This window comes from Nothobranchius furzeri, chromosome 2 (genome assembly GCF_043380555.1).
Source record: "Nothobranchius furzeri strain GRZ-AD chromosome 2, NfurGRZ-RIMD1, whole genome shotgun sequence".
Taxonomy (NCBI): Eukaryota; Metazoa; Chordata; class Actinopteri; order Cyprinodontiformes; family Nothobranchiidae; genus Nothobranchius; species Nothobranchius furzeri.
Genome location: NC_091742.1, coordinates 68182278 through 68210117, shown reverse-complemented (window position 1 = coordinate 68210117; position 27840 = coordinate 68182278). Strand labels below are relative to the sequence as shown.

The window sequence follows — 27840 nt, the reverse complement described above, 5'->3', positions numbered from 1 at the left end:
GCTCTGGGCAAGCACTTGAGGTCCTTAAATTGTGGATCTAAGGCAGTCGCCACCTTTATTAAATAAAACATAATAATTATTATTGATGAAAATTTCACTTTCACTTTGTTCATGACTCATTCATCTATTCATTTGACCAATCTACTAGATGGCTTTCATTTCCACTGCGCAGACCGCAAGAGCGATCACTCTGGCAAAACCAAAAGGTGTAGGTGTCTGTTATACTTACAACAGTTGGTGTTCTGATGTGACTGTAATCTCCCAGCACCGTTCTCCTGATTTAGAATGCCTACTCTTCAACTGTAACCCTTTGTACTCTCCCCGTGATTTCTCCTAATTTATTCTGGCCATGTCTACATCCTGCCGAGCGCAGACATGCACGCAGCCCAGTGTGCACTTGTGGATAAAATTTTGTGCGTGGAGCAAAAATATTGTGATTCCAGCATTGTTCCAACACTCACCGGACTGTATTTCAATAACGACAAACCATGGCCAAACTCAGTCAGCTCAAGATGGAGAAGGAGATTGCATTTAAAAACAAAGACACAGAGAGCTACAAAAGAGGCGAAATACAGGTGCAGCAGGGAGGTGAAAAATGCTAAATCAAGGTACTCCGAGAGGCTGAAAGAACAATTCTCAGCTGACGACTCGACTTTTGTGTGGAAAGGGCGCTTAGGCAAATCACTTCCAAGCCAAATAAACCCACTCAACAGAGGACCTATCGTCAACAGGCTAAACAAGTTCTAATCAGTGACTGTAGAAAGAGAGTTTGATTGCCGCTATGATGACCCAACAGCCAACAAGGACATCACCCATCAGCTACATCTCCATTTCAACAAGGTCACCTACACCTCCATGCCCCCAGAAGTCTCTTCACAAAAGGCATGTGCCCCCTCCTCCAACATGCCACTAACCATCCCGAAAGAGGATGTTATAAGGCCATTCAAGAGTCTAAACCCTCAAGGCGTGTCTCCATCCACTGAAAGAAACTGTGCAGCTGTGCCCAGTCTTTACGGAGACTATGCATATATGCATAGGTAGCTTCTGCATGTTAAGCAACAACAACAGAACAGAGCACAAGCAACAACATAAAGCTATGGTTTTTGGGCTTCACCCTCCCATATTCCAGCCAAAATTGACAAAGCTCTTCAGATTAGAAGTGAAACATCTTCAAAAAACCAAAGAAGTTCACATACCTTCATTTGAACCCCTTTAGATCATAATGGTCAAATAATGCATTTATCTTCTGTGTCTGCTATACCTTAAGCCATTCCAGGTGTATGTTCTCCCTTCACTGGTTGAGGTCCTTGGTGAAGGCAGCCTTGAATCGCACACTATAGGCAGGATCATCATCTGATATCTTCATTGCGTGCTGGAGGTGGCACAGGGCAGGTAGAACCACAGAGCAGGATACGTAGTTTTCCCCACCAAGCATCATATGTACCTACACACACACACACACACACACACACACACACACACACACACACACACACACAGAGTAATAAATAATTAATGAGCAATTCATTTGACTCCGATTACACATTTTTAAATTCTTAATCACATTACATTTAAGGGCAGGTGGTTCTTAGACACAAAAGTGACATTTCAAAGCACTTGTATGCCAATTCATTAACATGCTATCTTTGTAGACCATACCTGCATGGCTCCAGCATTTTCTCCAGCTTTGTTAGCTTCTCATATTCTGCATTTGTTGGGAGGGCAAGATTGTGCTTCTGCTGAGACAGCGTTGTGTGCAGTGCATCTCTGTTTCGCCTCATGCGTTTGACCATGTCAAGGGTGGAATTCCACCGTGTTGGAACATCTTGCACAAGTTGTTCCTGTTCTTGTCCAAGGGAGGCTTGCTGGGCATTCAGCTCGTCTGAGTTTGCTGGACTGTGTTTGAAATGTCCGACCACTTTACGGCACTTGACCAGAACGCCATCAAAACCACTTTCCCGAAGTGACACTACTATAGCTCTCTGAATAACGTGCAACGCAGGGCAAATGCTCGAATGGCAGTATCCTCCCTGCTGCCACCATGTTACGAGCGCTGTCTGTTCCAATAGTGGTGGTTTTGTCAGCTATCCCCCACTGACTAGCAACGTCAAGAAACTGCCTGGCACATGCGTCTGCAAATTGGTGCTCCTCTGTTTTCATCACACCTAACGGTCAAACAAAGATCAGAATAAGTTCACAAGCAGTAAACAACTAGCAATCATTTAGAAGCAAACATAATGTGGTGGTAATTCATGGTGTTGTGCTAATTAATAAGTAGGCTAATTAAATTAAATTAAATTATACAACAGTTAGTTCTAACCAAGTAATTTGATTGGACAAGAGACATTCCTTGAGTGCTGATATTGGAGTACAACAGCACTGGGACATTTTACAGACAATATCAGGTAGGGCTGCAACAACGAATCGATAAATTCGATGAAAATCGATTACTAAAAGCTTTGGCAACGAATTGCGTCATCGATTCGTTGTGTCGCACAACTCTTCCAAAAGCGCCCCCCCCCCTTCCCGCCCGCCGTTGCGCGCAGACCAGAGCAAGTCAGATCAGCGCGAGGGAGAGCCGGCAGATCAGCGCGAGGGAGAGCCGCAGATCAGCGCGAGGGAGAGCCGCAGATCAGCGCGAGAGAGAGCCGGTACCAGCAGATCAGCGCGAGGGAGAGCCGGTACCACACTGTTAGACGCGGCTGTAATTTCTACAGTAATTTACCACATATCTTACAGTACTAAACTGTAAAACAATTTCTACAGTTAGTAACTGTAATTTGCATTGCACCATGGGAGTTTGAAGTCACGTGGTAATTAGTTTACAGTTTGCTACTGTAGTTTATGAAAATACAGTAAGGTACTATAAACTGAAAGTTACTTCAATATTTTTACTGTAATTTATCAGTACGAAGCTGTAAAGTTATTTACGTCACCTGACAAGGAACGATTGCATCAGCCGAGTTACCAGATTTACAATTTAGTACTGTAAAATTACAGTTATTATAAAATTACAGTAAGTAGCTGTTATTAACGGTCATTTTTGCATTTAATGATTTAGTTTGTTAAATCCTTCAAGACGGAGAACCGCCACTTTTTCGAAAAGAGCAGTCATTGTAACCACAGTTCACCGGCACACGAGCAAGTGTGGGACATACACGGGGAAGACTACCGGCAGCGCTTATAATTTCTCCAGCGAAAAGACCAAGTTCCACCAAGTACCGACTATCCAAGGTAAACTTTTCATTTAAGCATTTCAATGTGCTATCTTTTTAGTGGAGTTTTGCTGCGGGTCAGTGTGTTAGCTTTTATTATTTCAGAGCTTTATTTCAAAGAGAACGGGACTTTGCGGATTTTTCTCATCGCTTTTTTTCTTAGTTTTTTCTTCACACGAAAGTAAAAGCTGACATTGTCTAAAACAATTTGGGGTCTTAACGTTTGACTCTGTGTAGCGTAGAAACAATTCGAAAAAAATAAAGAAATAACTCGGATGAGCTTGGGCACAACGCCACACTAACCGGAGTTTTTTTTTTCCTTCACATAACTGAAGTCTTATCTATATTTTTAGTAATTGTTTGAGGACTTCAACTATGTTTAGGTGTAAAGTTTGTAGCCATGGCAGTGAAAGTTACAAAAGCTTTTTTGTTCATGCAAAAAGTCACAGAAATCTGGCTAACCACCGGTTTTCATGTGGCATAGAAACATGTTCTGCCATTTTTAGAACATTTTCTGCATTAAAGTCACACACACACAGGAATCATACACCTACAGAGTCACAAAAAATCCAGAATTATCAGCCAGGTGGCATTCATGAATGTAGTGTTCAAGGATGTGATTTTGCAGCAGATAATATTTCCTTGCTGTGCATTCATTTAAGAGTACACATACGTAATGGCAAAAAAATCACTTGTCCATTTGAGGGTTGCTCAAAATATTTCAGAGTGAGGTCATCTTTTGCCACACACATCTCAAGAAAACACAGGCAACAATTTGTTCCAAAGCCAGAAGAACCAAAGAATGCAGATGTACAAACTTACGATGAACACACCCAGGTCCATCATGATGATATTTTGTCTCCTCTTGAAAGTCATGAAAACAACTCAGAGTCTAACCCTGACACATTTCTAAAGAACTTAGCACTATTTTACTTAAAACTACAAGCCAAACTTCTTTTACCAGCAACAACAGTACAGTGCATAGTTCAGGAATTTCAACAAATCCACTCCACCGGAATGAGCCACGTAATTAAAAAAGTGGAGGAGAAGCTGGAACAGAATAACTTAAATGAAACTGAAATACAGAATATTGTTAAAGAACTTGAACAAGAGGATCTATTGACAATTTACAATGATGGTATCTTGAGATCAGACAGAACTAGGAAAACATTTTTCAAAGAAAAGTTTGACTATGTTGCTCCAACCCAGTTATACTTGGGAACAGATTCTGGTGGAAAAGAACGTTTTTGCCAGTATGTACCAGTAAAAGAGACACTTGCTGCCTTGTTTAGGCAATCAACAGTAAAGGAGCAGTTTGCTCAATCTAACCAATTGGTACATGATGAAATGGTTTTAAATGATGTAAGTGATGGCCAAAACTTCAAACAAAATAGCATTTTACAAGGATTGTCACCATCTGTTTCAGTCATTCTGTACATGGATGCATTTGAAGTGACTAATCCCTTAGGTTCTGGCAAAAAAAAACACAAAATCATGGCCATGTACATGACACTAGGAGAAATACTACCACATAATCGATCCACCGTTGACCCTGCACAGCTCGTCTTACTTTGCAGAGAACAGGATTTTAAGGCTTTTGGACAAGAAAAAATATTTTCCCACCTCATAACAGACCTAAAAGACTTGGAGCTTTCAGGTTTTCAGGTGGAAGATGGAGCCAACGTCAAGGCATCATTGATTGCCATATGTGGTGATAATCTTGGTTCCCACTCTATTGGTGGATTCACTGAAAATTTTAGCAGTAGCACACACTTTTGTAGGTACTGCATGATTGACAGAGAAACATTTGTAAAATCACCACTTCTGTTTGGCCCACAAAGAACACCTGCAAACTACAATGATAGTGTTCGACAACTGAATTATGACAAACAAATAGTTAATGGAATCAAATTTGATTCCAGTTTCAACTCGCTAGCAACATTTCATGTCTGCTTGGGTCTTCCTCCATGTCTTGGGCATGACCTTTTTGAGGGAATAGTGGCAGATGATTTAGCTCTTTATATTAAGCATCTGATAAAATTTGAAAAACATTTCACTTATGACCAGATAAATCAGGCAATCGCACAGACAAAACTTTTTGGCAGTGACTCGCACAACAAACCATGTGAGATTAAGGAAAATGCTAAAAGGCTTAGTGGTTCAGCAGCACAGAACTGGTGTTTCTTACGGCTGTTACCAGTTTATGTGGGTAAGTCGATAAAAAATCCCCTTGGAAGTGAGGTTTGGCAATTGTGTCTAAAACTAAGGAGAATAGTTGAGTTTATCTGTGCTCCAAAAGTTCATCAGAACGAGATTGCATATCTAAAAGTTTTGCTAGAAGAATATATCTACTTACGTAGCACCATGTTTCCTGATCAGTCTCTCAAACCAAAGCATCATTATGTGTTGCATTATCCAAGTCTCATTCTCAAGTTTGGACCCTTGATACGGTTGTGGACACTGAGGTTTGAGAGTAAACACTCCTACTTCAAAGAGTGTGCCAGAAAAATGCACAACTTTTTACACTTAAGTAAAACACTAGCAGAGAGACATCAGCTCCTACAGTCTTATTTAGGTTGTGGGCAGTTATTCCCACCTCTCATTCAGATTGCCGGTGAGGCAAACGGCATTGATGAACACTCATACAACAAAGACATACAGATGATTTTAAAGGAAGCTGATATTGATAAAGGAAAAACCTCTGAAGTTTCAGCTGTGTTTTATAAAGGAACCAAATATACCAAAGGTCTTGTTGTTCCTCTTGATCACACAGGTGACACTCTAGTCTTTGGAAAAATATCCTTGATACTGACTGATGATAAACAGGTCCACTTTGTTGTTTTGGTACATCACTCAGTGCTATTAATAGATCTTGGAGTTTATCATTTATATAACCCAGACCATAAATATGCATACGTTAATGCAGATAGGCTACAAGACTTTTATCCAATGCCAGTTTATCATATCATGAACCTCCCTGTTGTTTCCTTGCATCACTCAGTGTGTTCTTTTCCCTAGATATGGAGGTCGAGTGCATTGATGAAATTCAGCGAGTGCTGCCTGAATTGGACCATGAAAGACTACTGGCCATTACTGAACACCTCTCTTCTGTGGTTGGAGTCACAAAGAAAGAGGATCTTGCCTTTCTTGAGAAGGCTGACTTTCAGGAATATTTGACACCAATCCAGTGCCGTAAATTACTTCAGGCCTTCAAACAAAGAGGTAAAAAAAAACATGTTCACCAAATCTTAACACAACATATTCATTTATTCTAAGATTAGTAGTCTCTATCATTTTAAACTACTGTCCTTGGTTACTCTACAATGATAAAAGTTTTATAAGTTGAATGAGCACTCTGAAATTGTTTGTGAAATCCTCCCTGTAACAATGCCATAAACACAGTGCCAGTATTTAAGTTATGTAAGGTTGTATGTAAAGTGTTAATACTGTAAATAATTTAGATGTGCAAAAAAAAACTTTTATTATGTTTATTATCTTCAAAGAACTGAAAGACAAAGTGGACACTGAAGTCAGCTCTGTGCCAAGTGGAAACGTGATTCCTACCTCATCTTTGGATATACAGAGAGAAAATGGACAGTCATGTTTCACACCTCTTCAGACACAATCATATAATCCTGGATCCACTCTTTTAAAAACACAAAATTCTTGGATCAGCCAGTTCCAAATTCCATGGGAAAAGATGCCTGCTTCACTGTCCCAGACCATGTTAAGAGGCCAAAGAGCCAGCCCAGCAGACAGGAGAGCAATGGTGCGGACTGTAGTGTCCACTATGCAGCAGCATTGTTCAAACCCCAACAGAGCTGCCTGCACTGAAATAGCAAAAACTATTGTTGCCAAATATCCTTTGACTTTTGCAGACATGAATGAAGAAGGTGAACAGATTGGAATAGGGTACTATTCTCTCATTAACCAGCTGAAGACAAGAGTTGAACATGTCAACCGGAACAATACGAGTGACAGAATACGAAGACCAAGGACAACACAGTCCAGCAATGCTGACGCTACAATCAAAACGTCTCGATGCAAACTGGACAGCTATGGCTGCGTGAACTGGCAACCAAGATGTCTCCCGGATGGAGAGACGGCAGATTCTTTGGAGGAGAGAAGAAAACAAATGGCTGCCACATTTCAGTCTGTTGGCCCTAGAGCTGCTGACTCACCAGATATAGACTTTTCAATGGATTTGACTTACATTTATCAACGCCACATGATTAATACTTGCCCTCCTCCAAGTGTCTGTGAGATTGAAGAGCAATGGCCATTTCTCTTTACAAAAAGAGGACTCTGCAACCACTTCAAAATCCTCACAGGGATTGACATTAGTGATCGCCTTGGAGAGGCTCTTCAGACCAAGGGGAAGAAAATCGTGCATTTTTTCCGGAGCCACAGTCACAATAAAGATACTCAGCACATTCTTCAGGATTTGGACAGAAACACAACAATGCAGCGAAGCTGTCATGGTATAGCAGCGATGCTACTTCTGATGAAATGCTTTGGCGAAAAGGAGGAGTCCATCTTCATTTTGGTTGATGTAAGTTGGCAAATAGTCAAAGGAACAATGTGACGCATGTTTGCTGTGTGTAATTATCATGTTTTATGTTTAACATGTTAGACAACTTCAACAAAGGCATCCATCGAGAGGGAGAGGGCATTACCTCCATCACCGAGACTGCTAATGCTTGGTAAGGGAAGATATAAAAATTAGAGGTCGAACAATATTGGTTTTTCTATTGCCAATACCAATGCCAACATGTAGGAGACACGGTCAACCGATGGCCAATTTGTACTGCCAATTTTTTTGGACCAATTTTCATGGCCGATATCCAGACATGTTCCACTTTATTTTCATGCTAAAATGTCACTAATAACAGCAGTTGATGCCCAGATATTCTTAAGCTGAATCAGTTTTTGAACTCTGAATGTAAAGGTAGAATATGTAACATTTTAATAAAAAGTTATATTTAAAAAAAATTTATATATATATATAGATACCACGGGGTGTTTAGAGGTGTGCAGAATGAATGTACAGTTTCTTTCCTTTGGAAGTTATATTTAAAAAAATAATAACCAAAATTTTATTTTGATGGGCACGACACATCTACCAGCTGCTAGAGGGCTCCGTTGCTGTAAAATATTTTTTTAAAGTGTTCGTTCGGCACAGCGAGGCTATGTTAAATGGTGAACTCGACAAGTCAAGCAGCTGATTCTTAGCCCAGAATCAGCTAGAAAATTTGTTCTATTGTTGCGATACCACTTGTAAACACTAGATGTTCCATATTCAACCTTTCAATAACTGTTAAATCACAACTTTGTGCACTGCTAGTGTTAAAGTCCAGCCAGACAGGAAGGAGCTGGCAGTGTTAAAAAAATTGTAATGTTTCATGATATTTAAATTCTTTTCAAACTATGATTATGGTTAGTGGAAGTGCACAAATATAGGCTATATATATCTAAATCTCACATACTTTACATCATTTTAACATATAAAAACAACAATAAATTCTGCAGGTCAGTCATCTTATTTTGCATTTAGCGAAACACTGTTGTTGCAAAGATTGGTATGTTCGATTTTGAAGTGTATATGTTTTGTCTCATAGGAACCACATACCTTGAGGCAACCAAGTGGATGGTGAGCATCGAGGGAAAGGTGGCCTACATTTTAGATGAGGACCTGGGTTTTGCAGATGCACTTTCTGTGTTGATGGCAAGCTTCTATGCTTTCAATGTGGAATACCAGGAGCCTGCATGTGCAACACTGGAGTTCATTCAACGGTAGGAATCTTTTTATTTTTTATTTTAAAGGCACTGAGAAATCACAAAAGCCAGTAATATATCATACATGCATATTGAGTGTGTGTGTGTGTGTGTTGGGGGGGGGGGGGGGGGGGTGTCTTCAGTCAGGTCTAAGTCGCTCTTTCTAAGAATAAATTTTCAGAGAAAGGAGGTGGATTAATCTTGTTCATAAACTATCTTTGTTGTAGCTTGTTACATCATCATTTGGATCACAGTCATGGAGACAGCATGCCCAAAAACTGTCAGGATGCTGCAGAACGCTGCTCACAGCACGTATAGCTGTTGTTTCAAGGTTGCAACTTAATGTTTGTCAAATCAAGCAAAATCACCACTGACCATGCTGAAAAAAACAGCATAAACCAGCATTGCTGGTTACCAGTATATGTTGCATGGTATGCTTGTCATGGAATGATAGACCAGCATCCCATCCTGGACCAGCATGCTAGACTAGCATATAATGCTGGTTCACCAGCTAAACCAGCACCAAAACAACATATGCTGGGAACATCTATGCTGGTCTGATTTTAGTTCTCAGATTTTTTACATCTTCTGAGTTCGCAGGGATGTAATATATTGTAATCCTTTAGCAAATTAACAGAAATAGTGGAATCATACCCCGATTTTGTTAAATCACTCTTCCAGACTGCATTTATCTTAACTAAAATTGCACTTAATATTTTTGTTGTTGTTTTTCTTTCTCATCTTTATGCAGATTCTTCTTGAGAATCAATCCTGAAGATGGGAGCAAATGCACAGCACGGACTGGAGTTAGTCGCAAGACCGGACAGTTGGTCAAAAGAAAATCAGCCACCATGAACCCCAGAGTGCTGTCCTTCCTTCGCCAGCTAACAGAGTTTGAGTGGAAGAACATGGAATAGGTGAGATACGTATTTTTAGGGTATGGTTGATATACATAAACAGTGTTGGGCAAGTTACTTCAAAACTGTAATGCATTATTTATTATTGTTACCCTCATTTTAAAGTAATTCATTACATTACAATATCACAGATTTTAAAATGTAAGGCATTACACTACTTTTGCATTACTTAGAACCGTTTCAGTTCGGTCCACTAGCGTATCGTTTTGGTCAATTTTTTCTGCTAAAATATTTTGTTTTTATTTGCGTTATTTGCAGCGGATAAAAATTCCTCAGTGAGTTTCTGCACAGACGCTGAATTGAGTGATGCATCAGGGTTTCCGCTATGTGTATTTTGTCTTGGCGCGCCGCCATGCCGTCAGAAGGATAAAAAAGAAATTAAAACAATGTACCATCAGAATACATTTTTTGGATATACATTAAAACAATGTAAATACGAGACATATACAGTCTGTATTTGTGCATGTGTACTAACTATAATCAGCTGTAAATCATTATCAATTTGTTCAATCAATTTCCCTCTGGGATTAATCAATTTCCCTCTGGGATTAATAAAGTATTTTTGAATTGAATTGAATTGAATCATCACTAATATAACAAATAAAGGCTGAAATATTTGGAATAAGTCTGTCTCATATATTAGTTTCCCCTTTGAATTGAAGAGTTTACACCAAATTCTAAGTTTTCAAGTTTCACCTGTACATTCTTTGTCCTTTTTAGGACCACTGGGGCATCAGACGAGGGGACAACATTCTGGCCAGGTTCTTCACCCATCAGAATCAGTAAAAAAAACAAGCATTATTTCATTCTGTTCTTGAAAACTACAGTTTTGCAGGTTTTGTATGTTTCCTGATGCAGCATATGCTCATAGATTGCACTATCCATTGCACTGTTATTACTTAGTTTATTAATTCATTTATTAATTTGTTATTGTAATATTTTTCAATGCAGATTTCTAACAGCAAATGTTGCACTGTTACATTGTAAACAAATGTTTTTGTATTGTGAAAAGCAATGTATTCTACTCTTTCAATTGCTGATCCATTGAAATTTTTTCTGTTAAATCAGTGAGGAAAAACATTTTGTAAACAGCCCAATTGCTCCCCTGTTCTGGTAGTATTTTGTTTTCTTTAGCTTACCATAAACAATGTAAGTGAATGTTAATGGCTAGCATTTAGTGTAATAAATATTAACAGCAAATTAAAATAATAACACAAAGGAATAATAGGAGCCTGTTTAGACCTCGTGCTACATCACAACACAGCATCGCTGTAAGTCGATGTTAAAAGGCACAGTAACATGTTGCAGTGACCATAAAGCTCCCAGTTTGCTGTCTTAAAGTTTACTCTTATAACATTAACAACATTTCACCCTGTGAATTATGAGAACAATGAGTTTTGGGCTGCAGTGTCATTATCTTATGCCTTTCTGCGCTAGCCGACAGCACAACTATAAATAGACTCCTGTAATCCCTTTGTGTTCTTTATTATTGTCAGTTGAAGTCATTATGATTATTGAGGTCTCCAAGAAAAATTAGGATTATTATCGAGTAATATGACTTTTTTCACAGTAAATGCTAGCTGTTAATATTCACTTACATTGTGTATGCTAAGCTAAAGCTAACACTGCCAGAAATGGATGACTGAGCTGGTTACAAAAGATTTTCCCCTACTGATCTAACTCTGGGGAATACAACAAAAGACTACAGTTCATTTATGGGTGGAATATCCTTTCAAAGAAACTTTGTTCGTGTACTGAACAATTACTCGTGTTACTGTTTACAAACTATAAACTAATCAATACACTATATGTCTTATAATAGTAATACTTCAAAGTTAATGAGTAAAAGTTAGTTTGCCTGTTTCTGATGTTCTATAAGCTGTAAAATGTTTTATTTTTTCCAGTAATGATTTGAGGTGAATTTCTAATATTTTGAATGAGATTTTTTTCTACATAAGATCACCTCTCATGTTTTTTACGTTTGAGGTGTTCGAAATAAAGAATCCTATGTTTTGTAAGAGAAGTTTGTTTTGATTTAATATAGTTGTTTAAGTCAATTTAGGAAAACTTTAAGATCATTCATTAAACTTTAAAATTATTTTATTACAATTTTAATTATAATTAAACAGTCTACAAGTATGAACAAAAAATGGTACAACACTGTACTGTAAGAAACATTTTTTTACAGTAGTGGTCCTACCTCATTTTAATTTATACAGTACCATAACTGTTATTTTACGGTTCTATTACTGTTATTTTACAGTATGGTCTCAGTTACTGTAAAACTAAAATACAGTACCAATACTGGTACTGTATTTTAGTTTTACAGTAACTGAGACCATACTGTAAAATAACAGTAATAGAACTGTAAAATACAAATGCAGTACCACTACTGTAATTTCAATTTACAGTACCTAACTGGCAACACTGTTTCCAGTAAGATACTGTAAATGGAAATTACAGTACCTTACTGGCAACAGTGTTGCCAGTAAGGTACTGTAAAAAACCCAATGAAATGTCTAACAGTGCAGCAGATCAGCGCGAGGGAGAGCCTGCAGACTTGCGCTGCTGCGAACCGGTTCCGCATTGTTGAGCAGCGATCCAGGCAGCTGCTTCCAGCACACGGTCCATTCTCAAAGTGGCAAAACCAAAAAACTATAATTAGCACACGATCGTTCTTGTCTGCACATGTTCTCTATTTTCTGTCTTATTTGTGCCTGAAGCGCGCTACTGCGGAGCTCATCACCTGTGCTGTGGTGATGAGCTCCGCACGCACCATCGAAAACGCGCTCTGCGCTTTGCGGTCAGGAGATCTCTTTGATCTGCTCAAAAGTAACTGATGAGGTGAAAAGGTAAGAATCCAGGCAACAGATTTTCTGGAGAATTATGAGGAGATGCAGGAAGATGAGAGACAGACAGGACAGGAAAATAGTTAAATAAAAACAAGAAAACAAAACAAAGTGTTGAAAAGTAAAATGTAGGTAGATTTATCTCCACTACACGTTTTTACCTGTATAAAACAATAAGTTATACACATGTCATATTTATACATCTGATACAATTCAGATCACCTTCAAAACTCAGTCACACCCAGGGCCGTTTCAAGACATTTTGGGGGCCAAGGCAAAATGCCGCCCCCCCCATAACTGGGCTCCCCAGAAGCCTCTGTGTAATTCATACCCTCTCCAGGAGTATTAGTTATACGGTGTTTATAAAGTCCCCTCAGACATTACTGACATGTTCTAATATTATCAGATGAAAAACTAAATTATCAGACATGCTGTCTCATCTGCTTCTTTTCTAAACTTGCAAAAAGTAACAAAACCATTTCAAAGCCACTATTTGTGGATTCTCTGAAAGTTTCCATGGAGTGTGTGACAACTTATTTTTTCATTGATCCTATTGTCTAATCTCACAGCTGAAACAAGCATCCTTAATAATCTGTAAACAGGAAGCTTACCGATGCTGTAGTAAAACAAAAGGTATAATAATTTATTATTAATAAAACCTTGTTGCAGCACTAAAGCATAAAAATGAGATTTTGCATTAAATATGCAAAATATTTACATATGAATTGTTTTAGAGCCCTTTTATTGGTAGAATCTGATATTAATTTAGTTCTTACAAAAAATGGGTCCCAACATGGTTTGTGTGGCGTTGCCATAGTGTGACGTCATAGGCACAGATCCCCTGTCCTCTTGTTTGGAAATGGAAATATGGTCACCCTATATTAAACAAACTGTCCACCCGGGCTTTTGCGCTGCACAGAGACGCTTTGCTGCCTATGACTGAATGTCAGTTGAGAGTCAGTCTCATGCAGACTGACCAATGAAGAGAGGGCCTCAAGTTAAGACCCTCTCCTCATTGGTCAGTCCACACGAGGTGGGTCAAAGGTTACTCTGGGCGGGTTACGTGTTGTCAGGCACTCAAGTATTGAGTATATTTACTGCATATTACAGTAAAATATTCTGTATGTGACCACATTATGGTGATCCTCGGGTCGTGATGATGGAGCCCTTGAATATTGTTGCCCAGGGTACAACAAAGTGTTAATCTGGCCCTGGTTCTGCCGTCACATTCCCGCAGAAACTGGTTGATCACACCGGGGCCAGACTACTAGCATGTGGTTTTACAACCACAATGTCCTCGGAAGCAAAAACGCTTTTAAAAGGGAGGGAGGAGTCCTAACTGTTGCTGCAGGCGTGTTGTGTGAGAGTGCAGTTATATACTGGTTAATATATTTTTGGGTTCAGTTGCTTTCATGTGGCCTAATGTGAGTCTATTTGGGATCATTGGAATGATCAGCAGCATTTCTTGATGTGACTTTATGGCAGTTGCCCAGGGCATCATCGCAAGGAGGATGGCATTCATTTACTTTTGTTTTATTTGGTATTTTTTCAGTCATTTTTGGAAATAGTGATCAATTTTGATTAATTCACAGCCTATGTTTAATTACATTTCAAATAAATGTCAACAGATGAGATCAAACAAAACAGATGAGAATTGCCCTTAAGCTGTTTAACTTGGACCAAGCATTTTAGGTCACAGATAGATGTAGCTTAGGGTCTCTGTCTATACACCTTATAAGACAATTTAGGTGATGGCATGTTGTTTTTCTGCTATTGAACTGTTTTCTAATAATGTTGTGTTAAATAAAGTGAAGGAAGGAGAGAAATAACGTTTCCCTAGCAGTTTTAAAAAATTTCCCCATGTAATCAGATTAATCGATTAATCGTGCCGAGACCCCATCCGATTAATCGATTATCCAAATAATCGTTTGTTGCAGCCCTAATATCAGGCATTCTAATGTTCTGTTGTGTTATTTTTGTGTTGCCTGGCAACAGCTTTCTAGTTGGAACCATTTGTGTTGGCGGAGCTAAATACTGTAAATGATTGAATAAACTAACAAATTATAATCTTATGTCGCTTATTATTGTTAAATAAGAACATTTGCTCTTAGAACTGTTGTATAAAAACAATATCACATGAGAGGGAGTGCTGTTGTGCCAAATATCAGCACTGGTGTGATTATTTACACATTAAAGATATGAATCACACAAATGCATATATTCAACACAACAGCACTCCCTCTCGCGTGATATTGGTTAATTATGAAATTTAAAAGGACACAGCCTACCTAAAGCAAAGGATTGAAGTTCCCAGCTGGCATCGATGAGGTGTGCAGTAACACCGAGGTAGTTATCATTACTGACAGAGGTCCAGTGGTCCCCAGTCAGTGCTACACAAGTTGCCTCCACCAACTTCTCATCTTTCGCAGCTTTCTCTGTTGCATGCTGGTCATGTATTTTCCTCACGATTGTTCGCCTCGCAGGTAGTTTGTAGGATGAGTCACCTGTGGCCGCCTGGAGAACAAGCTCGAGCCCGTCATCTTCGACCACGCTGATGGGTCGGCAGCTCATGGCAATCCACTGAGCAAGGAGATTAGTGAGCTTACTTGATAGAGCTGCACTGATGGGCTTGCCTCGGTTGCACTCAAACATAGTAGTTGGACGAAAACTCTTCCCCTGCCCAACACTTGGCCCAGCATCTTCCAAATTAGCAAAGGGATGCTTAGCGTTTAGGTGGTACTTGAGACTGGAAGAACTTCTACAGTAAATAAATTCCACATTGCACAAGGTGCAAACAACTTTAGTCTTGTCAAGGTTTCCATTGGGAAGCTTCTTAAAAATAAATTTTCCCTGGAGCAAACCCAGCGGGTTCATAGGTGCATCCATGTCGGCGCGTCACGTTTGAAGATTCCTCTGGCATTAAAGATGTTCTCTTTCGCGCGTATTCATCTGTGCCTTATATGTTGATGATCCGCACCGAGTATACATCCGCGTCAACCAGGTATCCATCCGCACAATGTGAAAAATAGATTAACGCGTCATTTTTTTATCACGCGACAAGAGTCTGGCTTTGCGACAGCACGTTAACGCCGATAACGGCCCACCCCTAATATATATATATATATATATATATATATATATATATATATATATATATATATTTACATATATATTATTTTTTAACACTTTGAATGAAACAAACAGAGAGAAAAAAATAAACAGTCAACGTCGCATGGATACTCAGATCACGTCCATGTTGCGTTTGTTGGTCTGGACCACATCTCTAGGAAACTAGGTGTTTGCACAGTGAGAAAAGACTTTTCTCGCCTTTGTTGCCATTTTTCTCCAAACTTGATTTCTTTGTGTCTTTATGTGTTTTGCCAAAAATTCCTCTAGAGTACCTCCAAAAAACTGCCACATTAAGTTTAACAGGCTCGGTGGCCCACAAGCTCTAAGTGATTTATTTTGACCAATCAGCCGAGCGAATCTGAGCAAAGGCCTCTAAAGCATCTTTAACTCTCTTTATCATCAGAGTTTCTCTTCACACCCATGCCTGATCCATTTGGCCTATTCTTGACACGCTTTTGAAAAGCCTCACTTTAGGTTTCTTTTTTTCTTCTTGGCAAGATAAAACCTTGAAGAAGCGTGCCTTTTCCTCTTTGTGATTTTTTCCTCATGTTCCCTTTGTCCTTTTCTTTTCTGCTTTCCTGGGAGGGTTTGACAATGCCTGGCCCTGTTCCTCGCCTTAGAGACTCAACGTGGGGCTCTAAGTGTAAAAAAATTGAGTCCAATATTCCTCCTTTCATCTTGGAGTCTTTTCTAAGATGAAAGGAGGAATATCGGAGTTTGGTAAATATGGATATTTGAGGACCCTGAGGTTTTAATGCACACCTCATACTGTGCTGTTTGTACCACATTAAAAAAGATGTGAAGATCCCTGACAAACTTGAATAATACACATTAATTTGGGATTTTGAGACTTTTTGAGCATACACAATGTAATTAAACAAAGAGAAAATCAGCAAAAAAGAAAAACCACATGTGCACATTAAGCTAAAAGACCAGTTTAATGGGAGTCTTTGTAGGCAATCTGTGCAGTAAATTCACCCCTAGAGTACTTGAGTGTCACGTCTGTGGCAGTTTCTGTCTCTTCTGTCATCGAATGCAAGCATGGTGAGAGCCTCTCCATGCCCGTGTCCGTGTGTGCATACATATCAGCCCGGTGCACACACTTCTCCCAGCGCCGCGTGACCTCCATCGATGCCCTCTCAAAATCCAGGGGAAGAGACTCCAGGAATAAGAAATTAATTGCCAAACAATGTATAGGTCCCATCCATTATGGTTCTCATCATGTCAGATGATATTGAAGCATTACCAGATGTCGGGCTGCATAATTTACCCCCTCACCCCCGCCACTCTCCACTCAGCTTAAAGCCACCTGCAATACTTTAACCTTTCCTACACATCCCAGGAGCAAACAGTGATGGATTTGTGGGCTTGCCACCAAAGATACCATTAAACGACAGGACTTTTATCATTTTATTTTCCAATCATTCCCTCCACTGTTTGTGGACATGTGTTGAATTTTAGCAGGGCTGTGAGACCTAATCGTATTGAAACGGTATCCTTTATGAGGCAGAGACAGCTTTTGTATGGGTATAAATCATTTTGTTGTCGGACATAAAATTCACTATCATGACTCAATAATGCCTAAATGTTAAACTTTCACTTGTCTGAGGATGAAATACCACCTCAGTATACAGTCATGTTTTGAGAAATGTGTTGGTTTTAGATCTCTTTTGGCCATGTCTCCTAGAGTTTCATGAATTTCAAAGACACTTCTTCTATAAGGCCTCTGCAATTCACCCTGTCATTTAAGGTGTCAATACCTAGTCTAGATCCTGAATGATGTCAACCCAGTCTTGCATATTGAATGTTTGGAAGTTGTCACAATTTATTGGTTTTTGTTTGTCCACCTGTATCTTGAGAATTGACCACCCACTCTTGATGGGATTAAGGTCTGGATAGTACGCTGGTCATGGGCTAAAAAGGTTGTTTTTTTCCCTGGACCACCTCCTTATCAGCTTTACCACATGACATGGTGGCCATTAGCAAGTCCACTCTTGAATACTTTACTGTTAGATTTGCACAAAACTGCTGGATGGACACATTTTTTTCCAGAAAGTCGATTCATCCTAGAAATTGATTTGACCGCTTATTGTCAGTCTGGTCCCTGAATATTTAACAGAATCAGTTTTCCCCTGATTTCTTTTCTTGGAGAGACATGGTTTCTTTGCTGTCCATCTTGAAACCATGATCTGTCAGTCTGAGCACTGGTAGTCTTCCCACCATGCAGCTTTTGTTTCTCATGGATTGAAAGCATCTTTATCTTAGCATGAAATAATGAATAAAGAAGAGAGGGGAGTCTGGCTCAGCAGGCTGTATTAGTAACAGTTTTAGTAGTGTTACATAACTCATTTGTTTCATCTCCACAAAATCAAAGTACTGTAAGGTTATGAAGTTCATTATTTTCAACTCCACACAGCTGCCCCTGTGCACAGTAACACCCGTGTTGAAAACGCCAAGGTCGGGTGTTCCTCAGACTGTTTACATTCCAGGAGAAGAGTCCGAAGGAGAAGAAGAACGCTTTTACTTAATCAAAGTACTTTATTTGTGATTAAAAAAATTAAGCAAAACATATGTTGATCAATATTAATCAAGTGAATGATCTGTGGAATAAAGATGTCATGATTTATGTGTTTAATGAAAACAGGACTATTGCACAGACAGACTGATCCTCATCTCCATAGAAACGCATGACACATTGTTCCAACCAATCAGAGCTTTCGGCTGCCGCAGGAGAATCTGGCTTGTTGACTTAAAGTGTCCAATCCACTTTACTAAAACTTATCAACAATTCAGAGATATAAAACAAGGCAACGCCATTTTAAGCTCAGTTCCATTTTGACTTCAGTTCTATTCACCGTCATCCTAAAGAAAAGCACAGCCTGGCCAGATGTGTTTTCTTCTTTAAACTAAGAACTGTGAAGTTGGAGATTTTCGTCGTTTAACAACCAGACGACATCCTTTCAAAATAAGAGCACCTGCTGACGCTGCCGATTGGTACCGGGGTCGACCCTTCAGACGGGCTTTGACGTGCTGCGACCGCTGCTCCGACAGCTCCAGTACACATCCGAGGTTCTTGGACCTGGCATTTCCTGATCTACCTGGGAGGCCCCCACTGGGTACGTACACGGCAAAATAGCAGCTCATGTCATCACTTTATAAGCCTCGTGATATCTAGTCATAACAAAGACGACCAGATTCAATGACGTCAGCCTAAGGAGTCTGAACCAACCACACACACACACACACACGCACCAACACAACATCCAAATCCATTTTCATCCATCACAGAGTTAGTCCTGGTAGATTAAGAATTTATAATTAAGAAATTAAAGATTCTCAAACGATCCCAACTCTCTCTCTTTTCTTGTCTCAAAGTCAATACAGTGTTTAATTAAACTCCCTGATGATAAAAACAGCCTATCTTCTGATTATTACAAGTGATCTACTTACAGTGTATTAAAATACAACTCTAGATACTTAAATCACTCTATTCCGTTACATAACAAACCAGTGGTTTATAGCAGAACAGTAGTTTCACAAAAGAAAGAAAGCGAATGCAGAATCTTTGATAATACAGATGTACCCAGAATTAGTTTAAAGGTGTTGAACACTGAAAAAACATTTTTTCATCATTATTCCTGATTAGAATCAGTCTGAGTGTTTCATGCAGGCTGAACATGAAACTAGTCTCCTACACCTATCTCCTGCATTAGCTTCTGATAGAAAATCAACAGATAAAGTCTAGGATTAGAATATCCTGATAGATCTACGTCACACTGTGCATTGGACTGACCGATACTGACTCATCACGGGGAAGGCTGTTGTTGTTTTAGCATCCAGAATCAGCAGAGAATGTCTCAAACAACAGAAGCTAATTGTTAGCATTAACAACTCACTCACACGGCTGAAGCTCCTCCAGGCTTGTTATTTATGGAGATAAAACATCCATGTCCCGAGCAAACAGAACTGGTAACAGAGACACATAGCTTTTATCCAATCTGAGGCAAGATGTCTAAATATTAGAAAAGAAGACTCTAAAATAATCCCATTTATAGCACAGCTCTGACTTGGTCCTGATGGGCCAGGGGTTTGTGGGCTTTTTTATGCCCTGAGTACAGCTTGTAAGGCATTCATTCCTACCAGAGACCACTGCTAAGTTATAAACCACAGCTTTAACACAAATTTTTGGACATAATTAAAAAAAACTGAATGTTACATTTAGTTTTGTGAATGCAGCGTCAGAATTTGCCTTCATAGGTCTATTTCACAACAGTCATTTTAACTTGAAAACTCAGTGAATGTCAAAAGTCAAAAGTTTTGCGTATTACTATTTTCCACAGAACAATCAGTGTGTGAAGCTACAGAAATGGAATGCACCCATTGGTTACCGCCAGTGCTTTCCCTGCTATTTCAAAGCTATAATGTCCGTTTTTTTTTTTTCACGAATAAAAAGTTCAATGGCAAACATGATTTTTAATAGACAGATGACCAAAACTGTGATGATTCCTGTTTGCACTGAGTAAATATTGTTATCAATTTTCAATTAGCCTGTGAAGGTCTCAGATGTTTGGACTGAGCACCAGTTAGCATCAGATGTCAACCCAAAAAAAAAGCAGGTTAGGAAAATGTTAGCTAGTGACATCACGCATAGGCGGTCCAAATCTAATTAGTTCTGTTAAAGTCCCAGCTGAAGACGTAACCGTGCATACAGGTCCGGAAACTAAAACTAGGGTGTAATTGGGTTCCTCACGTGGCTGAAAGAGCCACTTTACTGTCTGGTGTTTGTTCCAACCCTCCCCCCCAAGAAAAGCCCCTTTCCACCTGCTCGTGGCGTGGAAACGGCGAGTCATACAAACCGGATCCATTTCATAATAACGTTGCCATTTTCTTTCCTGGAGCGAATTAGAGCAGGCTTATCTAATTGTGGAAGCTACGAGCCCTGGGATACACAGAGAGAGGCTAATTAGTTCAAAATGAATGCTTTGAAATGAAGCACAGAGCTCTGTGTGTGGTGGAAACAGACTTCACGCATTTGGGGGGAGAAGTGGTGTGAATGATGAGAGGAGCTTGTGTTTCAATGAGAAAGGAAGCCAGAGAGCAGAAGAACTTTACTTTTGTCATTTCTCAATGAACAGGTTTCGCTTTATTTTATTTTATATTCTGCATTTTTTTTATCAGCATGGACTTTAATTTAATCCTTCAGCTTAGATTACACTTGCTGGCTTGTATTCTAGTCAGTCTGCTTTGATGTGCCTTTGAGAATATTTTTAATATCAGATGGATGGAAGGGAATTTTCAGATAATTGAATTAATCTAGAACATTTCTTCTCATCATCGTGCTTTTTTTTAAAACCAGTTGCTCCCGGTGGGATTATTAAAAAATTCCTTTAAATTGAAACATCTCTCACCGTAGGACAGCGTTATATAAGAACACGGTTTTAAGTCGTAAGCTCAAATTGCCCTGTAAGGTCATGGAGTTGTCACTTTGGGTATTAACCTGTTAACCTTTGCGATACTCTTGAGCTCTCAGATACGTATTTTTTCCTTTCTCATTCTGTTCGCCCCCTTTGGATAAATTGGGAAAGCTGGCAAAGTAAAACAAAATGTCCTTGTGTTGTCTCCAAGGCGATAGTGGCGGCAGACTGTGTGTTTTTTTTTTTCTTCTGTATGCTCATCTCATGGAAAAGACATTTAAGTCTGCTCAAGGGCACTCTCCTCCCTTCAGTTCCCTGTCTTCACAGGTGTATTTAACATGCCGTGCGTAGACTGAACATTTTGAAAAATAATTTACCGGAGGGGACTCGATGGGATCATCTCAAAGTATAGAATTACATTCTAAACATGATTCCCAGTGACTTTGAATTAACCTCCTACTGTGACAGACATTTCTTCAAGTCATACTTCTCTGTACTGCCACATTGCCTTAAGCATTCGGGAAGGGATGAACCCTTTTTATTATAATTACTTTAGTAAGATGGGTAAACCAAAATGATCTCACTGTGTTTCCTCTCGGGATAAAGACGGCAACACTAAATAACTGACCAGATGGAAAGTTTGACTTGACTTACGAAGACCAAATTGGTGAAAAGTCTCATTTTCTCATGTTTTGTCTAAAACAGTTGCCTAAAACAACCAAGCACACTTTTTAAAAGTTGTGGTTCACTAAAAAACGTTTAATGATTTTTTCTGATTATAATGGGTCACTCTGAGTTTTTCATGCAGGCTGAACATGCAAATAGTCTCCTACACCTGTCTCCTGCATTAGCTTCTGATAGAAAATAGACGCTGAAACTCTAAGATTAGAAAATCCTGACAGATCTACATCACACTGTCACTTAACATTCATGGACTCACCCATCTTGACTCACAACGGGGAAGGCTGTTGTTGGTTTAGTGTCCAGGAAACAGCAGAGAAGCTTCTCGGCTAGTAGAAGCTAACCTTTAGCATTAGAAACTCCACCACACAGCAGAGCTCCTCCAGGCTTGTGTTACTTGTGGAGATAAAGCATCAATGTTGCAAAATAAATGGAGTCAGTGGTAGAGTAGTGTTGCTGTTGGCCAATCATAGGTGAGATGTCCAAACATTGGGAAATAATATTACAAATCTTGTCGTCTGAAGCTACTTTCTCCTCCAGCTGACTTATACTTCCTGATTCAGGTGCACCTTATCCCTAACCCCCCTACCCCCAGAGTACGACCTACAAGGAGACCACTGCAAATGTATTAATTAAACAAATGTTTAAGACCTTTAATAAATATTTATGTTGAAACTGTAAGTACACATTCTACGTCATAGGGATACCATTACAAGATTAATCCATAGAAGCTCCAGGTTAACAACTTCGGGTCAGCCAAAGACCAGTTCCATGGATATTTCTTTTAGAAATAATGGTAACAAATGACAGATTAAATTAAGTTATTAGCTTGTTTTTACCCATTTGTAAATTTGTTTGATGCTCATATGCAGAATAATTTATAATAAAGTTAAATAAAGTTAGTAATTGCGTTTTATGTTGTAGGCTGCACAGGTGGTAGCATTGTTGCCTTGCAGAAAGAAGGTTGCTGATTCAAATTCTGGCTGCGGCTTTTCTCCATGGAGTTGCCATGTTTTTCCTAAATAAGCATGGGTTTTCCTTCCGGCTACTCCGGTTTCCTCCCACAGACCATGTGCATGTACATTAGATTGACTGGAGGATATAAATTGTTCCTAAATGTGAGTGAGTGATTGGGCATTTTTCCCAGTGATGGACAGGAGACCTATCCAGGGTGTCCACCACCTCTTGTCCAATGCCTTCTGGAATTAGAAACCAGTTGCAGTTGCAGATCAGCACATTTTTTTTAATCTGTGAAAGTATATATTGAAGTTAGGTTTTGATTGGAACAGCAAACATGGTGGCTTGCATACTTCCCTTCTAAAAATAATAACTTATGTTAAAACTGTTAAATATCTTATACTTGATAAGAACTGAGATCAGTTTAAGTCTTTATAGTAAGTTAAGGATTGATCAGAATAAAATTGCAGAATGTTTAAAAACATGAAACGTTATCTCCGTAGTAGAAAACTCTTTAAAGAGTAACTAAACCCCAAAATAACTTTTTTTTCTAATTAACTGTATAATTGGGTTTTTACAAATGCATTCTTTCTATTTCTGTGCATTTTTTGACATGTTTGTGTAAACTTGATTAAATCTAGAATCTAGGTCTAAAACGTCTTAGTGCTGCCCCCTGTGGCAGAACAGCGGCTACAGCATTTTAAACTTGTGATTGACTGGGGTTGGTACGATTTCATGTCATCGGTACAGTTTCCTCCCACTCCCCCTCCTTCCCAGGATGGAAATTTCCCACACTTGGCCATGCTACTCTGTGCCTCCTGGCAACGCCTACTTTCGTAGCATTTTTCAAATCTTGGCTAGGAGTGGAGTTACATTTTCTGATGGTGTGCACTCCATCTTTAACTAAAGTGCGTGCCAAGGATGAGGAGTAACGTGTATTTTCAAATATTCAAAGAATAATAATGTAGCTTTTGGTTTACTGGTTTTCTGCTGGCATCTGGTGGTAATGCTGCACATGACCACTGGATGGTGGTAATGTGCCTAATAGTCTCCAGCCCACTCAAGAGTTTTTTTTAAGCAAAGGTGCATTTTTCTATACACCTGCCACAGAATCAAAACAAAAAAACTACTCGACACAATTTTGTGTTTTACCCAATATGGTATTTTTTTATTCAAAGCTATACATAAAGCAAACTACTGTATTGGCTTTGGCGCTTATTGCCAGAGTTAGCAAAGACAGCCATGTTGTACGTGGGCTTGGAGTCGTAAACTATATTTACCACTGTTTTTATGTAAGCAAAACATGAAACATGTGCTGCCCCTTCATCAGAAAGTAGTAAAATTGTGCCTTTGTTGAGTGTAATCAGATCTGCATTTTGCCTCAATAGTGGTATGATGATACTTTAGTGGTATAATCATTTGCAATAAATGAGTAAATAGCAACTTAAACATGTGTTGTGAAATGTGTGAACTGCTGGAATTTTGTCTTTAATCCGTATGTGTGTGAGTCTAGTGTTGTTGTGAAATATTTAAAGTGAAATCTAATTTCTCCTGAATTTTCATAGAATTTAAACACCCATCCTTGGTGTTAAGTGTAACACAGCGCTGCCATGTGCTTGTTTTATTTACTCTGCTAGATATTCTCAGGTATGGTCAAGTCGTATTTTTTTAACATTGCAGTAATCCACATTGGTTTTCTATGAACATATGAATCATTCTACCTCTGGTGTGAACTTAAAGTGCAAAAAACACATGCAAGACATTTAAAATGTCCTACATCTACAACAAAAATGACTAAATCTAATCTTAAAACATTTTTTGTGTTTTATTATATGTTCTATATGTTGTAAATACAAATTACATTCCGTCGACATATTTGGTTACTGTAATCACTTCCTTACTATCGTTCTGTGAGTTTCTATGGCTGTTGCCAGTTATGGATCAGCACCAGAAGATTTTAGATAACAAGCAAAGATGACACAGTAATTCAGTTCAATTCAAGTTTATTTATGTAGCACCAAATAACGACAGGAGTCTTCTAAAGGCACTTCACATAGTAAACATTTTAATACATTTCAGTTCATCAAGCCAATCAGTAAAAAGTTTCCTATATAAGGAACCTAGCATGTTGCATCGAGTCATTGACTAGTGTCAGAGTCTTTACAGCAATCCTCATACTAAGCAAGCATGTAGGGACTGTGGAGAGGAAAACCCTTTTAACGGGAAGCTACCTGCAGAGGATCCTGGCTCAGTATAAGCAGCCATCCACCATGACTCACTGAGGATTGAGAAGTCAGAGCAGACACACAGTGATGTGATATCTGGTATTGGTACTCTTGGGTGTTTTACATTAGGGAACACTTATTACACATCCATCCATCCATCCATCGATCCATCCATCCATTTTTGTCCACTTATCTAGGGTCGGGTCGAGGATGCAGTGGCCCCTAGCAGAGAGGCCCAGACTTCCCTTTCCCCAGCCACTTGAGCCAGCTTCCCCGGAGGAATCCTAAGGCGTCCCTGGCCAACCGAGAGACATCTTACAGATTGTCCCTCCAGCACGTACTGGTTCTTCCTTTAGGTCTTCTTGTTGTTGGACGTGCCAAATCTCACCAGTGAGATGTCCAGGAGGCATCCTGACTGAATGCCCAAGCCACCTCCACTGGTTCCTCTCAATGTGGAAGAGCAGCGAGTCTACTCGTAGCCCCTCCCGGATGACCAAGCTTCTCAACCTATCCCTAAGTGAGAGTCCAGACACCCGGTGGAGAAAACTAATGTCGGCCACTTGTAGCCGCAAATTTGTTCATTTGGTCACTAACCAGAGCTCCTGACCTTAGGTGAGGGTAGGAACGTAGATCCACCAGTAAATCGAAAGCTTTGCCCTACGGGTCAGTTCTTTCTCTTTACCACAATCAAGCTGTACAACGCCCGCATCACTACAAACGTAGCATCAATCTGTCTGTCAATCTCGCTCTCCATTTTCCCTCACTCGTGAACTAGAGATATATAAACTACTCCACTTGGGGCAGGACCTCATCCCTGACCGGGATAAGGCATCCTACCCTTTCCCGACTCAAGACCATGGTCTCGAATTTGAACAACCTGAGTACACTTATTACAGTAATAATTGATAGCCCTCTTCCAGTAAGCTTGATGTTATAGTTCTGAACGACTCATTAAAACAAGTAAAAGGCCACAATTGACTCATTAATCACTTCACACATACATTACACTGTAATATCGAGTTGTTGGTCATTGAAACAGTAGCTTGAGATATTTTTACAACCAACTATTTGTTTCTAACCCCTTATTTCCATGGAAAACATTGCAAAATTGATGTGCAATGTACTAAGCGGCAAATAGCCACCGTTACAGTAGATGAGTTGCTTTCCACCGGCAGCAAAGTGTGATGTTTTGTTTGCGCCCCAGAAGCGAGGGCACAATATCATTACGTTTCGAGTCAGTTTTCACAGCCGGTGGAAGCCAGGGTAAGTCACCGTTAGCATTGTTAGCTTAATGTTAGTCTCTAGACTGCTTCACCCAATATAAAACAAATGGATGCTGTGACTTCTTAAGGGACAGCAAATAACATCTGGTTCGCTCCTGTTTACTGTTTACTTTTTGCCTGCCAGTGTTGAATTACAAATGCCGACACAGCAATTAGCTCACCGGGGAAATGGCAGCCTCATAAACTGTCAGCGAAGTGTCAACAGTAACTACCCTCTTTTTTGTGTGTTTTTTTTCCTTGAAAGGAGAAAAACTGACAACCCTCCAGTTGGTTGAGAAGAAAATCTCTTTCAATGTAACCTTTCAGGCAAAAAGATTGAGGCATTGGACTATTTTATGATTATTTCACTGTAATATTCTTACATATTGTACCTTAAATATTGAAAGAACACAAAAACTGACTATTAGCCATGTTTTTCTTTGTCTGAGAATTGGGTCAGTTTGACTTAGCAACAAAGAGACACAAATGTCTTCAACACACAATCTTGCCATCCATTTCATCCATAAACATCCTGCTGTCTTCATCTGAAAAGTATTTTACCAGGAAACACAGACCACTGAATCGGTTAAAAGCAACATCGTCAACAAAGACCTATCACAGTCACTTCTAAAGCAGCCACCCATAGCCAGAGCAGTAATTCATTTATACTAATAGGTCCCCCTGCTCACCTGTTTAGCCAGCAGCTTATACAATGCTGCCACACTGCCACTTGTTCTGACCTTGATGCAAGCAGTGAATTTTCATGATGCGATTTTCATCAGCCACCCTGATGGTGTCCTTGCCATTTAGGCACCTCAGGCTCATTTCCAGATTTGGTGAAATTGATGTCACTTTTCTTTACAAGGGAGTTGATATTGAGAGGATCATTATCTCTCCCCAAATATGGATGCATATGTGCTTTCATAAATAATCCCAAAAAAATAGACAAAAATGCTTGAAGGCCAACCAACCCCCTCCCATGCGGCCATGATTGTGGCAGCTCAAGTACACACTGGCACAAATTGGTGGCGATGTTTATAGCTGCTTATACAGTGCAAATGGTGTTGTCTTGGAGTGTTAAATAGCTATTTACATACCATCTTAACTGGTTTTGTTGTGTCTTAATTCCCTAGATTTGGAATTTTAAAAAGACTCTGCATGATTTTTGGTTCATACTGGTGTATAATAAGATTATTTTCAAAGTTTTATTTTGCTGTTAGTCTCTCTACAGGATTATCAAAGATACCTGCAGAGCTTAAAACACAACAAACTGTTTTGTTAGAGAGGGAAAACAAATAATCAGCCAGTGCTCTTGCTGAGGTGGCAAACCATTTAATCAACCTTGGCTGCCGCTGACTGCTGTTAACCATGGTATGCATCGACTGCTGATAGTAGTCGGGTGTCATTACAACCTGC

The 27840-nt window shown here is 39.4% G+C and overlaps 2 protein-coding genes across 20 annotated transcripts in view; both read left to right on the top strand.

Annotated features, from left to right (window-relative positions):
- Positions 1–27840, top strand: part of LOC107377409 (adhesion G protein-coupled receptor L3) — a 410636-nt gene that overhangs the window by 272247 nt on the left and 110549 nt on the right. The window lies entirely within an intron of this gene.
- Positions 3058–12186, top strand: LOC139064308 (uncharacterized). The gene is made up of 7 exons (XM_070547690.1): positions 3058–3234; positions 6234–6437; positions 6719–7767; positions 7849–7918; positions 8834–9008; positions 9742–9907; positions 10628–12186. Exons 2-6 carry the CDS (start codon positions 6236–6238, stop codon positions 9905–9907), a joined length of 1662 nt encoding a protein of 553 aa, XP_070403791.1. The 5' UTR covers positions 3058–3234; positions 6234–6235; the 3' UTR covers positions 10628–12186.

What these genes read in the sequence shown, in the direction of transcription:
- LOC139064308 (XM_070547690.1), top strand. Translation starts at nt 6,236, where the DNA reads ATGGAGGTCGAGTGCATTGATGAAATTCAGCGAGTGCTGCCTGAATTG. An exon ending in CCATCTTCATTTTGGTTGAT is followed by an intron (nt 7,768 to 7,848) that starts GTAAGTTGGCAA and finishes TTAACATGTTAG; the next exon opens with ACAACTTCAACAAAGGCATC. An exon ending in ACACTGGAGTTCATTCAACG is followed by an intron (nt 9,009 to 9,741) that starts GTAGGAATCTTT and finishes ATCTTTATGCAG; the next exon opens with ATTCTTCTTGAGAATCAATC.